The sequence below is a fragment of the Glycine soja genome, chromosome 9, assembly GCF_004193775.1.
Source record: "Glycine soja cultivar W05 chromosome 9, ASM419377v2, whole genome shotgun sequence".
In the NCBI taxonomy this organism is placed as follows: Eukaryota; Viridiplantae; Streptophyta; class Magnoliopsida; order Fabales; family Fabaceae; genus Glycine; species Glycine soja.
The window spans coordinates 38,667,252-38,684,404 of NC_041010.1; the positions used below are offsets into that span (position 1 = coordinate 38,667,252).

Consider the following 17,153-nt stretch of genomic DNA (forward strand, 5'->3'; position numbering starts at 1 on the left):
TTTATTCGCCTAAAATAGGTGGTGAAACTTTTTTTATTAGAGTGTAACAAATAGGTCATAAATAAATCAACATATATAACAAATCCTTTGTTAATTCAACTACATGAAATAATTTGTTAGTTATAAGAAGTGACTCAAGTAATAAATAAATTTGAATACAATTAATGATTGAAAATTTTCAACAAATGTACGAAATTCAAGCTCGCAAAAATCAAATTATTTTCTAAAGGGGCAGAATTAATAATTAATACAAGATCAGAAATTAGTCTCACACGAAAAATGTGTGAAAAAACTATGAAGAACAATGAAACATCATTTATGAACAACAATTTGTTTTGGTATAAGAGAAATTTACCCTTCAATGTGTTGAGAAGTCTTTAAAACAATTACAATACATCCAAGTTTATATCCCTGTGCAAGCTTAAGGCTTATTCTTTTCACCATAAGCAAAAAGAAAAAGTGAACCGATTATATGTTGTCCTTTTATATAAAGTGAACCAATTACAATACATCCAATATATAATGTGAATGTTTTGTAAAAATTTGTTGTCCTTTTATTGTTTAACTATTGCAATAACAAAATCTTATCCTAATAAGTTAGGCCGATTATATGGACATGACACCATATGACCAAAAAAAAAATAATCAAATTTTAAGGAATATTATTTAGTATGACATCTTTGATTTTTTCTAACATATTTTTTTAGGTGACACTTGATTTGAGTATTTTTTTTATTCTCAAAGAAAATAAAAAAAAAGAGTAAATATGCTTGCTTAAAATTTAGAAAATAATTTTTCTAAAATATTTTAAAAAACAGGCTCAAAACTAAAAATAACCTATAATGTTTTTAATTTTTTTTTGAAAAAGTAAAAACAGGATGGCACTTAGAGTACTTTCTTCTCAATACATAATTTTATAAATCTTGAAAATGAAAATTATTTTTAGAAAATAAACACTCACACCAAGTGTTACTTTCTCTTTCTCTTTCTCAATGTCATATATAATTTTTTGAATATATGCTATATCAATCTTTTCTCATATATAGTCATTTTGTATTTTGTCATTTCTTGTATCATAACATATTTATTTTAATATTTTTATTTTTGTTATTCTTATTTTTCTTTTATGATGTTCCTTTAAAATCTAATATTCACTATGATATAGTATAATTGGATGTATAACTATACAATAAAATTTTTCTTTGAGCTTGATAAATATTTTGTGATATAGATAACCTCCAATATTTTTCTCCATTTAAGTCATCTCACTTGATCCTATGTGACTTTTTAACTACTTTAAAAAAATATGTATGATGAGATGATTTTGATTAATTAAGAATGCAAATTATATATGCATAAAAATTAAGTTCTTATTTTTTAGTTTAATTTTTATATGTTGTATAGGATTTTTTATATTATCAATTAATTAAATTTCACTTTGGACATTATATTAATATAATGTGATATGATTGATAAGAAAAATTAGTCTCCTAAATACCTCATTTTTTAAAAAAATCACGACGTTTAAGCGGTTAAAATTAATAATCTTAACAATATAACAATATATACTTGAATGATAACGTAAGAATTTTATCTAGTGTCAATATATTTAAATTTATTATTTCAGCCAAAACAATATTAAAATTTATTTCTTTAAAACTTGTTTATTCAATATATTTCATATGTTGACAACTTTAGAGCTTCGCTTGATTTAAAGATTTGTAAATTTCAACACAAAATTAGCCATTTAAATGAGCAAAACAAAAATACTAATAAACTTTTGTAACTTTAATCCAAACATAGAGTAATTAAAACTCAAGTTGTGTTAAAACTCATGGCACCACCATTTTAATGTGGAGGACTAGACTAACTAGAGGGTGAGAAGAAAGAAAGAACCAACAAGTGGGGTGTTTCATTGGTTGTTGTGTTTCCCACCAAGTTCACCTTTTTCTGGGACCTTGAAATCCTTCTGCTCCTCTACTCAAGTGGGCCCCTACTACTCCTTCCACTTGTTGCTTCTCCCTCTGTCTTTGTGCTCCGCTCAGAAAAGATCCTTCTTTCTCAATCTGGGGTTGCTCAGTGATTCTCGTTTTTACCTCTTTCTGCTTCCTAAAGTAGATGACGACGATGATGATGTGTGGAGTGGTGTACTAGAACAGAACATCCGAAATTGGTGTAGTTGAGGCTGCACATGTTTGTTTCTGTTCTCTGTTCTCGTGTATTTCTGTGTTGTCTCACAACAGTGTCTTTCTGTTGTCGTCTGGGGTGTAAAGGAAACTGCTCCATTTCAATCCAACTCATCTCCGGATCGCCTTGATTGGGCAAAGGTTCAAAAGGGTGTTATTGTTTTGATTGAAACTTGATTCTTTTGGTATTTATTTTGGTTGTAAGAGCTTTTTTGCCAAACAAAAAAAGAAGCTTCTTCTTCTTCTATGAGAAAGTGATTTGGATTTCATGCTTGGTCCAATATCATTATGGAGGAGTTTCCACTTCTCTAGCATTCAGTACCGTTGCTCAGTGGAAAGACATGAAGAACCTTCTTAAGAAGCTTCATATCATGTCTAACCAATCAGAGAATGAACAAGGGTCTTCTTCATCATCTTCAAAGGGAGGAAACAAGTCCAATCTAGGTTCATCTTCATCTTCCAAGAAGAAGGTTGTGCGCTCAACGTCCCCTCAAAGTTCTGAGCAAAAGCCCTTTTCCGGGCTCTCCAGTTGGTTGAATTCTCTGAGGGGTGAGAGAATGGAGCCATCTGATGCAGTGAGCAGTGGTGGTGGTTTGGATGCTGTGTTTTCAGATTCAGCTAGGCTTGATTCAGGGTCTAGTGGTTCAAGGGATCCTGAAGTGGAGGAAGAGTATCAGATACAACTGGCTTTGGAGCTTAGTGCAAAGGAGGATCCTGAGGCCGTGCAAATTGAAGCTGTTAAGCAGATCAGTTTGGGATCTTGTGACCCTGGTTACACACCAGCTGAAGTTGTGGCCTACCGGTATTGGGTAAGTCACTTTATTCACATTCTTCTTGTGTTATCATGGTGCTGCTGGAAGAAAAGATATTGGAAGTCATATCATAAGTTTGGTTATCAGGTCATTCATTCTTAGAGAAATATGAGACTTCTATAATTTTTTTTAAAGAATTTCAGATGTGTAGACTGGTACTACTTCATTGGCATTGTTTGGAGCATGGAGTTTTATGTAAGAGTATAGATCTTAGCCTGCAGATGACGAGAAAAGAAAAATGGAAGGAAGGGTATGGGAATATGAGATTGTGTTTATATCACATGTGCATTCATGTGGGGTTTTTCCTTTGACCTTTCTTACCCATGTGGAATGACAGGGATAGCAAATCATCAAAGTCGGTAGAATTTGGACATTGTTAAATATATTAATGGCATTCTGAACTATGCTTTTTGGGGTTGAAATTTTCAAAATCATTCAGCATCAGCTATATATATTGAGAAGTGATGCAGTCAAGGCTAGATGCATTGCATCCTTGCATTTCAGACTAATCTGGCGTACCTCCTGGATATAAATGATGGTTTAAAGTATAATAAATTGATTGGAATATTGATATGAAGATAAGAGAAGTTTGTTTGCCTTTGGACTTTAGAGTTAAGGTTATGTTTAAATACTTAGACCAAAATACGGTTCTTTCTTTAAATGGAAGTTTAAGGTCTTTGGCCCTTAAATGTTGTTTTACATTTTAATATTCTGAAATCACTTTGATAAAATGATGAGACATATTGTTATAAATTTAATATAAACCATTTACAGGTATTCATCTAACAACTTAAGCTTTCAGGATAATTGGTTCATGACGTAGTCTCATAGCTTATATTTGTCTACCTAGAGTTTGATTTGCTGCCCCCATAAGATGAATTTCTGCACCAAGTAGGTTAGCTTGTGCATTATCAATGCATCAACCCCAAAGAGTTCATGCGTGACGGGTGTGATAGATATGTAATAAATCATTTGTGTCTTCCCCAAATAATGTAAGCTTTTGGGATAATAGGTGCATGGAACATTAATCAGAAAAAATAATATTAAATTATTATTTGGATTAAGCAGAAGATTTTTCTATGTAGGCTTTGTCTTGCTGACTTGCTCTAAAGAGATTTGTCTGCTGTAACTTCCTCCCTTAATACATAATTTGTAAATAGGTCTTATCTTGTTCGAAATGCCTCTTAAATTTCTCTTGTATAGTGTCTAATCTTTTATCATTTGGTCATACAAAATGTTAGTATATATTGTTGCTAGCCTGGTATACTTTGCTGGGGTGGTTTCCTTAGGGTGTATGTTTTTTGAATTATTATTAAAGTGTTATTGTAACCTTTTTATGAGATCTTTTTGTAGTCTTGGTTTTCCCAATTTCCCTTTATAGAGATAACCCTGGATCTTTTTTACTTCTGTTTTTCTATGTTTGGCTTCAAATGCAGTTTTTGGTTCTATACATAGAGGGTTTATGATTTAGTATTTACTTAGATTGCTATGTATTATTTGGATTGCTTTAGATGATGCATGCATTAAACGGTTTTGGTATAAAATGAACTTATTCCTATATGTCATCTCATCTGGTTAGTCGGCCCTACTTTATCCTACTTATATTCCTTTCTAACTTATCTCATATCGTAGATTTATCCGTGCTTCACAGAATTACAATGCTCTTGGTTATGATGACAAGACCTTGGATGGTTTCTATGATCTGTATGGGAGCTTAACTGAGTCAACCCCTGCAAGAATGCCTTCCCTTGTAGATCTGCAACTGCAAGGAACACCAATCGCAGGTAGTGGTACATGGGAAGCTGTCTTGGTCAATAGGGCTGCTGATTCTAATTTGTTGAAACTTGTGCAAAAGGTCCAGGAGTTGACTGGCAAATCAAGTCCAGATTTTGTAGTTATAGATAGCAATTTGGTGCGCAAGCTTGCAATATTTGTGGCTGACTATATGGGTGGACCCGTTGGGGATCCTGAAAGCATGACAAGAGCGTGGAGGAGTCTTAGTTACAGTCTGAAAGCAACCCTTGGTAGCATGATTTTGCCACTTGGTTCTCTAACTATTGGATTGGCTCGGCATCGTGCGTTGTTATTTAAGGTATTTATCCGCCATTTTCTTTTGTGTATTGAATTTCAATTAAGAATGCTTCCATGCATTAGTTGATAGAAGGCTCTAATGAGAAATTGTTGTTAGGTTTACACCAAAAAAAATTGTTAGAATATATCAAGATTCAAGAGAAAGATCAATCCCGGGTGAACTATTACAATCTCTGATATTTTTGTTGTATTCTCTTAATTCTTAGTTCTTCAAAACTTTACTGTGCATTTAATTTAAGATATAACAACAAAAGCCTTTTTCCATTGGATGGGGTTGTGTACATGGATCAAGCAAACCACTGTATGTAAGATGACATTGAATTTTTATAGCCATGTTTGGATTACTGTTACTTTTCCATTAGAGGGTGCTGAAAGTACTATTGGAGAAGGATATCCTTTGTATCTTTTTGTCTGAACGTAATTTTGGAAGGTTTGCAATGGTAATTCAAACATGCACTATGTTTGTCATCGTTTTCAATTCTCTGATTTATTTTCCAAGAATTCCTGGCACAGTAAAAATAGTTGCTTCATAACAAATGTAGGTTCTAGCTGATAGTTTGGGCATCCCATGTCGGTTGGTGAAGGGGCTGCAATATACAGGCTCCAATGATGTGGCGATAAACTTTGTCAAGATTGATGATGGAAGGTAACTTTGATTGAAGTATTTTTTTAATGATGGCAAGTAGGCAGAATTTGTTTATTGATAATTCTCCATTGAGATATTAATTGTTTTACTTATTCTTTGTCATCAAGTTTCTATTGGGCAGAGTACACATGAAAATGGTGTTTCTCAATGCTTCTTTTGTGTCTTATTGGCCAAGGATAGAAGCTGTATTTTACCGTGTCTTTGTTATTGGTTTGCCTTTGGTGTTGTAGCTTTTTGTTGAAGTTTCAAATAAATAGTCTTTTAAAGGTGCTAGTAGTTAAACATTATCCCACTCTTTTTTGTATCTGTTTTAACTTAAAGAGCTGCAAAGACTTGTTCGTTAACTACAAGATGTGCTTGATTTGAATTTCAGGGAGTACATTGTTGACCTAATGGCAGATCCTGGAACACTTATTCCTTCTGATGCAACTGGATCACAAATAGACTACGATGAGTCTTTGTATGTTGCCAGTCCTTCATCAAGAGACCTTGATTCCTCTCATGTAGCATCATCCAGCAGTGGTGTTGGAAGTTCATATGAAGAAACTTCAGATTTGGGGATGTTGGACAAAGGAAACAGGTCAAAACATTTTTCCCATACAGGGAAAGAATATGATGTAAGCAGGTCCTCCACAGGAAAGGAAGAATCAATGAGACCCTTGAATGAATTTAAAAGTCCTTACAATGTTGAGAAGATCACGGGGCAGGAAGCTCCTGGCAGACCTAATCATCCACATGTACATGCAAGATCTCCTTCTTGGACTGAAGGGATAAGTTCTCCTGCAGTACGTAGAATGAAAGTCAAAGATGTTTCTCTATACATGATTGATGCTGCCAAGGAGAACCCTCACTTAGCCCAGAAACTTCATGATGTTTTACTTGAAAGTGGTGTGGTTGCTCCTCCAAATCTATTTTCTGAAATTTATGATGAGGAATTAAGTTCCTCAACTGAGGCCAACTTACTAACTGAAGAAAAAGATGAACATGAACAGGGAAGTGGACGGCAAGAAGCTGAGATAGATGGTAATGTTAGTCCTGCTCAATTTTTTCCTCCTAGAGCTCTTCCCAAGGCAAGTTCTAGCAGTCAGCTGGAGCATTTGAAACCTGTAGAAGGTTTAGGAATCAACCTTCCTCTTCATACAGGAGAAGCAGCTGGACAGCAAATACCAACTCAGGTAAAATATGGGCAAAATGTCCCAGTTGCTGCCGCTGCCGCTGCTGCTGCTGCTGTTGTTGCATCTTCTATGGTAGTTGCAGTGGCAAAATCAAGCATTGACTCAAACATAGAGCTTCCAGTAGCAGCAGCTGCTACCGCTACTGCTGCAGCTGTAGTAACTGCTGCTGTCAGTAGACAGTATGAACAGGGCAGTCGAAGTGATGGAGATACAGACAGTGCTGGCTATGACCTGAAGGGTAGTGGTGATGGAGAGCATATAGCTTTAGGAGCAAATTCAGAAGGGGACAGAAGATCTGATAGGTCAGTAGTAAGTAATGATAGCACAAAATCTGATTCTGCATTAGATGATCATGAAGTTGCTGAGGTTGACATTCCATGGGAAGAAATCACGCTCGGTGAGCGTATCGGACTTGGTATTAACTGTACTTTGCTCTACAAGATTTGTTTACATTCTTTTCTTAGATGGCAGTTACTATTTGTCTGGTTTTGCTAATGAACTATGAAGGACTTACTTGCATTTGGGTGGCACATGTTTGACATGCAGGGTCGTATGGTGAGGTATATCGTGGTGAATGGCATGGAACTGTGAGTTTCTTATATTCTTGAACCTAATTAACTGTGTTATTCTCACTAAGCTGTATGTTATGCATCTTTATTATTATCTTTATGTTGAAATGAAATGTACAGTGTTAAGATTTATTAGTGCTGCAATTGCACCTGTGTATGTGCTACAAATTATAAAATGTAATTCTCTTTATTACTTGAATGCGTGCCAAGAGTTCTTGGGCTTTAGTTTCATTTTGATCTGAATGAAATAGTCATCTGTGTTATTGCAATATTCACTGCTACCTTACTTTGCCCCTCCCATTTTATTTTTGTCAGTATTGTTATGATATATTTTCTGTTATATTGTAGATTATAGATTCTTACATTTGCTGCACATTTATGCTCTTTGGTGTGTAGGAAATTGCTGTAAAAAGGTTTCTAGATCAAGATATATCTGGTGAATCACTTGAAGAATTTAAAACTGAGGTACAGGCCATCTCTACTTCCCCCACTGTATTTCTTTTGCAATTTACTCATTTTTGCAGTGTTCTTGTGGTTTATGTTTTCAGTTGCCTCCATTAATGTGATTTGTGTGCTTCATCTTCATAATCACATAAAATATGGCTGCAATCTTTTTTGTTTAGATTTGGCTTTCAAAAATTAGGAGGGGGGTTATATTAATCTATTTACTTTAGAGCATGCTTCATATGTGCTATATATGGGCTATTTCAGACTCAGGATTTCATGCTAAAGTTTCTTTTACTTGTTCTCTTGTTAATGATGTTCTTTGGTGTATCTGGTTTGGAGAGAATGCACATATTCTCACGAGATTTCTTTGCCTTTAAATTTGTTATAGGATTCTATGCATTGTTATTTAAGGCCTGCCCCTCTGAAGTGAAGAGTGCCTTTCATTTTTTAACCTCTTGGGCTATTTTTTATGGGATCTTGGCAAGTGTATTAGTCCTTGCAAGTAATAATTAAAAAGGGTTAAGTCCAAGTATCGTTCTCAGAGATTGAGGGGTGACTTGCAATTCAAAAGATAATTCTAATGGGAAGTTAGGAACCATGGAAAAAAAAGGTTTGGAATTGGATTGTTTGAATGAAATAGTAATTAAAATTAAAGAGTAACAATAAAGATTTATTTTTAGGTTTTCTTTTAGAATTAAGAAAACAAAAACACCCCAAGAAATTGGGTATAATTCAAATGAAAAAAATGTTGGGATTAAGTTTCATTCAATGTCATATAGAATTTCTAATATGAGTATTAATTCAATTTAGTTTCTACTTTGTTTATCAGATTTGCTAATTTATTAGATCTGTAATTAAGAACCCTAATTTTTGGGTGAAATTAAAAATGAATAATCTTTTTGTGTAGAACTTCCTAAAGATAGCGAACATCCAATGACTATTCCTAGCCTAAAGGATTACAAGATTCATGTTTTTAAGTGCTTTCATGAAACAAATTTCCATTTATCAAATAGATTAAATCATCCTAAGATTGATCAAGTCTTGAGCGTTAAGCAGAGAGAACACAAACACAATGATAAAGAAATCGTAGTATATTAATATCCCAAATTAGAGATCCATAGATTGCATTGAAATTCACCTAACCCTGACAAAATGTGGTTTAGCTTGACACTGGGGAAATAAAAGCAAAAATAAGAAAGTGATAAAGAAAAACTCCGAACATCCTTGAAGAAATGAGTTTCCACCCTTTTCGTCCCATAGAACTTTTAGAGAGATAGATAGACTGCCCCCAACAGTGATTGAAAAAGATCAAGATATCTCTATTTCTCTTTCTTTAATCCTATTTATATGTGGGCTAGATGTTCAAGCTCAATGCTTTTAAATGCACTATTCTTGTGTGTTTTGGGCTGTGCTTTTGCTATATTTTCTTGATCCATTAAAGATCCAATTTCCCTTTATTTCCTAAAATAGAAACATAAAGAAAAATATAAGAAAATAAAGAAAGTTCCCAAATAAATTTAACAGAAAATAAACAGATTATCTCTTTCACTCTAATATTCTAAAATTCATTTTCTTGAGGACAAACTAAGTTAAAATTCAACCTAAGTAGCTTAAATTCCTTTAAAAATAGAAGGAAAAAAAAACAGATAATCCTTCTATATTTTAGTTCTAAATAGGATTCTGTTTTGAACAGAAGATGCTAAAATCCAAAAATGACTCTGAGACGTCTTTCATCTCAAAGATATGCTGGATTATTATGTTTAGCATATCTTTATTAGAAATTAGAATGATGTGCTGAAATTCTTCTGTTTATTAGAAATTAGAATTAGAATGATATGGGCAACAAGGACTGAACTCATGACCACTCACAGGCTTTCATAACATGTCATGAATTAATTATCCAAACAGTTTAAGCTGTTAGGTAAAAGGCTCATGAATGCTTTTATGTCTAATATTGATCATTTCAAAATATTATCAGATGTAATTCTGGTTTTATTTCTGCAAAATATTGTGGTTTTAGTTGTTTACTTATTTTGTTGGCCCACCCTCTAATATTTGTATTTATATGGTTCCTTATTGAAATTGTGTAGTGATTCTTGCTGTCAATGCTGCATATACTTGTGCATACCAATAAATTTAGATGATTGAAAAGCTTATTTAACCCATTATATTATATAAATTAGAAACCAGAAAACTTATGATATTAACTTCCAATAGGTCAGAATAATGAAAAGATTGAGGCATCCAAATGTTGTTCTCTTCATGGGAGCTGTAACTCGACCTCCAAATCTTTCGATTGTTACTGAATTTCTTCCCAGGTAACTTGAAATTCTTCATTTCCCAGTTCTTCAGATGAATTATGAGCTGTAGATTGGCATTTTTTTTCCGGTAGTTGATATTTCCTTCCATTGACATCGTAGTTTATGAAAAGGTTCTTACTACTCTAGAAGACAAAATAATGATGCTACTACCAAATATACTTTCCAAATTGGTTTATTAAATGATGTGGCCATGTGGCATGTATCCCAAATGCTAATTGGAAAGTAATAATTAGGAACCTGCTAAGATTTTTTCATTAAATAAATGCATTTAGTGATTTATTTATTTTTTGATAATTCCCAAATGCATCTTCTAATAGATGAATATTCTAGACGTGAGCAGACAAAGTTGGATATAACTATAAGCATGCAGTTACCATTTACATTTTACATCTAATTGATTTAAACCTAAATTGTTTTCTGATGCTTGTATGATTAATAAAATCATATTCAGACGAAGTAAGAATCTAAAATGTTATGTTTTGTGTACTATTTACATCATTAATTTGGACCCCCTACAACTTCCCTATGGTATTTATTTTATGCAATTAGTTAATCTTTTGTATGGGTTTTTGTTTTTCCTTTTTGACTCTTCAAATACTGAGATGTAGACCATCTTATGCAGAGGAAGTTTGTATAGATTACTTCACAGACCAAACAGTCAATTAGATGAGCGAAGGCGTTTGAAGATGGCCCTCGATACTGTAAGATTCTATTGTCTTTTAATGCAACACGGATGTATTGTATTCATAAAGTTATTGCTATAACTAACCAGTGAATCCCATTTGATATAACTTGTTTCTTTGAATCTTCAGGCTCGAGGAATGAACTATTTGCACAACTGCACTCCTGTGGTAGTGCATCGTGATTTGAAGTCCCCAAATCTTCTGGTTGACAAAAATTGGGTTGTGAAGGTGCAATCTGATCTCATGATTAAAATTTATTGATAGCATGGGGGATGCTATGCGTTCACATGATGATGTTTTTTCTGTCTGTTGAATAGGTATGTGATTTTGGCTTATCACGTATGAAGCATAGCACATTCCTTTCTTCCAGATCAACTGCAGGAACAGTAAGCTATCTTAAAACTCTGCCCATTGCAACTTATTTATTCTTTAATCCTCTTACTTGCATGGCTGTTCACAATGTTACATGTTTAATTGAAGTCATGCTATATACACGTATGTATAACATTCAAATGTATACACTTGCTATTTTATTTAAAACGGTTTTGGAGGCCTGGAACTTTTTGCTCTATCATTTAGTATATGCTTTGTCTAGTAAATTAAGCCTTTGGGGCACACAATGCCTATCTTCAGGCCTAGGATTATTTTGTGCACAACTGCACATGTTGTAGTATCGATTTCAAACATGGTTCAAGGAAGTATGTGTTGATAATCTTTAGAGAGAAGTCCGCATATATACAATTCTTTGAAGAAGAAAAAAACTGAAAAAAAATGCAACTATAAAATTTGCATGATACTGTCAGTTGCCATCACTGCATAAGGCAGGTAATAATAACTTTATTCAAGTGATGCTAGATGCTGCTTAATATTTGATCTGAAGGTAGTCATGCAACTGCATACCTGGTTGTGTCTTTTTCCACCTTTCTCTCTTATATGCTTAACCATAGTTTTGTTCTTTATTTAGGCAGGTTCAGATTATGAAAAAAAATGTTGATTTCCCCATTTCATGAACAAAATAATTGTGTAAAGTCTTACAGACAAGCAAAAACTGAGATAATTTAATAGTTTGCATTCATAAATCATTGAAAATTAGGGAAAATTGCATTTAATCAACACAGACCATATCTATAAAAACACAGAATTTAATAGTTTGTATTTCTTAGAATGTGGGTTTGGACTTAATCCCAAAAGCTAACTCCATTAAATGGGCCACCCACCGTGTCATCCACGCACCAAGCCCAATAGTACTGGGCGTGAGAAGGTGTGTTGAGAAAAACTCAAATCCCACATAGGCTAGAGATAAGACAACAATAGAATATATAATTGGGAGGCAACCCTCACCCAATGAGCTAACTTTTGGGGTTGAGTTAGACCTGGCCCAAACCCACATTCTAAGAATACTCATTCACATTTAATTCTTGCATTGTCATTCTATTTGTGTCCATTCACTTATGAATAAAAGCTTCCAACTAACATTTTGCATATTATGTTTCAGGCTGAGTGGATGGCTCCTGAGGTGTTGAGAAATGAACCTTCAAATGAGAAGTAATTTTTTTACTCTTGGTTGTCATTATTTATTTATTATTATTATTATTATTATTATTATTATTATTATTATTATTATTATTATTATTATTATTATTATTATGGGTAGGAGGTGCAGTTGCAATCTTTCCCTTCTTTCAACTCCTCCTCTACTTAATATTGCCATAAAATGACATGCTGCACATCCGCAAATCTCATGTGGATATTTCTCCTATTAAGTGTGGCTGTGTGTAGGCTTGCTCAGAAAAAAGTAACTATTATTTTTTGTATAATTATGTGGATAATTTCTCATTAAAAATGCTTGTTGGAGTTCTTGGTGACTCTAGGAGTGTCTTTCCACCCTGTTTCCGTTTCACAGATTTGATTAAAAGGTTTCCTGAGAAAAATGAAGCTAAAATGTTGTGGTATTGTGATTTTTGTTACATACAGTCTACTTAGTCAAAGCAGAAGGCCTGCATTTTCAAGGGTATTTGTGTGTCCTTTCATATGTTATGGAATATGGCGGGCTTTATAAATGTCCTGTTTGATACTCAGCATGGAGGTTTTTTAGGAGTGTCCAAGTTTTATTTGTCTTGTTAGGCTTAAAATTTTCTTAGCTTCCCCAACTCCTCCCCAAAAAGATTGTTGTGGAGTTGTAGTTACCTTTCCTCACTAATAAAATCATCTTTAATCAACACAAAAAAATTATCATCTGCAGTTTCAGGGAAATAAAACAAATTGGGATTTTGTTTTCATTTGAAATATTGTTCTTTGGCGTGATCTCCTGTCTCATACTTCTGTTCACATTGGCTTTGCCACTTTTTAAACCCTTCCTGGTTTTATGATGCTAATTAGTTGTGATACAATATAAAGGTGTGATGTTTATAGCTTTGGGGTCATATTATGGGAGCTCTCTACTATGCAGCAACCATGGGGAGGAATGAATCCGATGCAAGTTGTTGGTGCTGTGGGCTTCCAGCATCGACGTCTTGACATTCCAGATGATATGGACCCTACAATTGCTGATATTATCAGGAAATGCTGGCAAACGTGAGTATACTTTTTCTTTATTTTATTCTTTCATTCTAAAAATGTCTGTAAATATGTTTATTTTTGGTGAAATTCTTTTCATGTCAGCATTTGCAATATATTTTGGATTGCTGAAAGGTCTGTCTCAAACAAAATAGTCTGATCCTCCTAGTAGGAAAATTTGTTTATGGCAGTATATTATGAAATTAATTATGGTTCTTACTAACTTTATTGACAAGTGACAGCAACCAGCTGGTGTGGGAATCATTAAAGTTGGCTTTTTTGCATAATGCATTATCATAGTTGCTTTGTCTTACTTATAATCACAATTCCCTATTATTTTTGCTTGACTTTAACAAATAGACCTTTACTGAGAAATAGGGGAAAGAAAGACAACCGTGAGCACTATATCCTTAGTGACTGTAGAAGTGTAAGCTATTAATCTTGTACATCAATAAGGTTTTATTATTTGAAAACAATGAGTGCTAAGACTGGAGCAGCAATTTATGTTAATTCCATAATTGTGTCCCTCCTTAAATGCATTGTCGTCACTCTTCTTAAATATTGCATTACTTAAAACTAGCACTCTCAATATGCCAAGTCTGTCAATTTCCCTTGTCCTATCCAACAATTATGATTTGCTCGGAGACCAACTGATGAACTACCTGAATGCTAGATTATTTAATTGAACCAGATTGAATATGCTGCTGGTGCCAAACACTTTGTGAAATTATTAGTCATCCCAGTTTTTTTTTTACCGTAGATGTACTTAATGGGAGCTGCATCATTGTATAAGGTTAAATGATAAAAAGTAGTAGGCATGATATGATTCAAATTTTTCTGTACAAATAATAGTCACAGAACACAGCCAAGTGATCCTGCAAAGGATCTGCCTGAAAAAATTTATTTTTTGCCTGACTGGATGTTTCTCTTTTTGTATTATAGAGATCCAAATTTGAGACCTACATTTGCTGAAATATTGGCGGCTCTGAAGCCATTGCAGAAGTCAGTTATTGGTTCTCAAGTGCCTCGACCAAGTGTGTCGGGGAAGCATGAGAAGGGTCAGTCATTGCATGTTGTAGAAGACTCGGCAAGATAGGATACAATTATACAACTAACCAAATCTTTGCTTGTTTTGCTGCTGAAAGGTGGAGAACAAGTTGCCAAGTTGTATAGTATTTTTGGAATGAAAAAAAAAGTGAGTGGTTGAAGCCATCACCTAACTTACATTATTGTCCAAGTTGTGATTCTTTCCAGTCTTTGTTCCTTTCCTTTTACTTTGTTTTCTCTTTCCAGTCAGGTTGTACCATTTGTTTGAATTCTTTTGTAATTGTTGTAATATCAATTCTAAATTTTGATGTCCATAAATAGTTAGGAAATTTTGCAGCTGTAACTTAACAGCTGAAGAAAAAGATGGACTATGAGTGAAAAATGTCTGTTCCTGTAAATAGTGACCTTGTAAGTTGTGCAAATGCCTTAAATTTCATGTGCCTAGTTGGACTCTTCCAACGGTTCCCCTTCACACACTGCTTAACCTAATATGTGAAAGTACAAAACTTACATGCAATTTTTTTGTGTGTGTTGTTTTTCAATCAGAATTGAAGTTTTACTTCGGTAACATATGTATACAAATTATTGATGTGGAATTCTAATTCTAATTGAAGAATAAAACCAAAAAAATCTAGGAAATTGTATTAAAGTTTTTTCTATGTAAAAGTAGTGTCAATCGTCTTAGGACAGCAAATTCCAAAAAAATGTACAAATTTTCAAACATGTGAACATTTCTTGCAATAAGAAAGCTTATTTGAGAGCCATTTAAAACAAATCTTCCATAACATATGGTTGGTATGTGGTGAAATGATACACAACAGTATGTTAACTAAACCGTAACTTTTGCCTCAGTGCGGTTGTTAGGGACTATCACCCATTCGTTAATATAAATGATTAAGATTCAGTTTTGAGTCGTTAGTATTTGTTGGCGTTGCGCATTATTTATGTTTGGTTAATCACAGCTACTTAGAAACGAAGTTATTGCCATCTTTGAATAATGAACAGCACGCGTCGAGTGTTAATAGTGCAATATTTGTTGTCAACAACTATTATTCAATTTTCTTTTATGTGCATGATTTCTTTCAAGACCTAAGTGGCATTTAACCGAGTTTTGATTTTTCTAGCAAAATCTTTTCATATACACAGGTACGAATTGAACTATAATTAACACATTTGAGGGATTCAATCATCCATTAGCATGCATGTTAAGTTTTGTTGGTGAGAATATTGTTTCTCCAAAAAAAAAAAAAGTTTTGTTGATGAAAAATGTTATGAACACATTTTCTAAGATCCTTTCTAATATATTCTTTATTTGAAAATTACAAAAGTGTAAGTCTTATTCTTTATTTATTTATGATTATAGTTTTTAATAAATTTAAATCAATAAGAGAATGTGTTAAAGAGTGTTACTAACTCTTCTTAGTGAATAAGGAGTATTATTTTTTTTTACCATGTTGTTAGTACGAAATATCGGTCGACTTTATTAATAATTAGTCTTTATCGAAGAATCTGATTGATAAAGGAATCAAACCCAACACCACTGATTGATTGATCAATAGTAATCTAAGTAATTATTACATAAATGATTATTATTCATCTTTAGTCAACAAAAATCCATTGAGTAATTCTCAGTCTAATATTTCTGTTACTAATGACTATTACTCGTCTTTAATTGGTTAATATAAGTGGTCACAATGTGAATGATTATATCTTATTTTTAAGTGATTAATAATAGTTTTAATTTTTTTTTTAAAATCACTACTAAGTTAAATTAAATGGTCTTTCTAATTATAGTCCTCGATCATTTTAACTTTTTTGACCCTTTAAATTAAAGTAAAGACTCTGTATTATTTGCATTCCTTGTTCTGTATTATTCCCTTCCTTTCCCTTTTATCGTTTCCATTCCTTATGTTTGTATCTCTTTGGACCTATACTTCAGAAGCATTGTACTTGTATATATATATATATATATATATATATATATATATATATATATATATATATATATATATATATATATATATATTATAAGCACATAAGCACTAAGCTGACACATTAATTTTACACTTATTGATACATATTCACAACTGGAATTGATCCAAACTTCACATATAATTCACATAGTAACTGCCATTTTTCTTTCAAGATCCTCTCTCAATGAATCTATTCTGGCTACAAGGGGTGGTAGTAGCATTTCAGTAACCATATTGTTGCTTATTTGGGAGTCCTTAGCAATTTTGGTGATGAAAGCAAACGGAGTCAGTGCATACAGAAAAGGAAAAGACCAAACCACATTATTGGTGAATACAACCATCATTAACAATTGCATCACTTAACATAAAAACTTCTTAAGTGAATGTTGATAATAATAAGGATCTTTGCAGTTGGACATTAATCTATTTATATGGACCGAAATTTTTATAGTAAAGGAAAAAAAAAATAAGGAGTTTAAAATTTGAGCCCATCATTAAAGGATATGTACTTCCTCATTTTTACAATATTATCATGATTACTATTTTGATTTTTGGGAACCTTCAAGGCCTTATTATTGTGTGAGATAGCATATACATGATCAAAGTCATGATGATGTAAACAAGAAACTGAAATGGAAAAACAAAAG

At 33.1% G+C, this 17,153-nt stretch overlaps 1 protein-coding gene across 3 annotated transcripts; it reads left to right on the top strand.

The window, feature by feature from the left end:
• Positions 1–1,860: 1,860 nt before the first annotated feature.
• On the top strand, positions 1,861–15,005 carry LOC114368786 (probable serine/threonine-protein kinase SIS8). Of its 3 annotated transcripts, none has more exons than XR_003657415.1 (13): positions 1,861–2,995; positions 4,650–5,090; positions 5,632–5,735; positions 6,109–7,325; positions 7,457–7,497; positions 7,876–7,944; positions 10,144–10,244; positions 10,870–10,948; positions 11,060–11,158; positions 11,248–11,316; positions 12,426–12,475; positions 13,380–13,504; positions 14,429–14,568. XR_003657415.1 is itself a non-coding variant. In XM_028326040.1 (13 exons), exons 1-13 carry the CDS (start codon positions 2,528–2,530, stop codon positions 14,580–14,582), a joined length of 3,069 nt encoding a protein of 1,022 aa, XP_028181841.1. In that variant the 5' UTR covers positions 1,863–2,527; the 3' UTR covers positions 14,583–15,005. The 3 variants fall into 3 exon arrangements, 2 of the variants coding, with proteins under 2 accessions (XP_028181841.1, XP_028181842.1); XM_028326040.1 differs by having other exon boundaries at positions 1,863–2,995; positions 13,328–13,504; positions 14,429–15,005; XM_028326041.1 differs by having other exon boundaries at positions 2,656–2,995; positions 4,631–5,090; positions 13,328–13,504; positions 14,429–14,715.
• Positions 15,006–17,153: the final 2,148 nt, after the last annotated feature.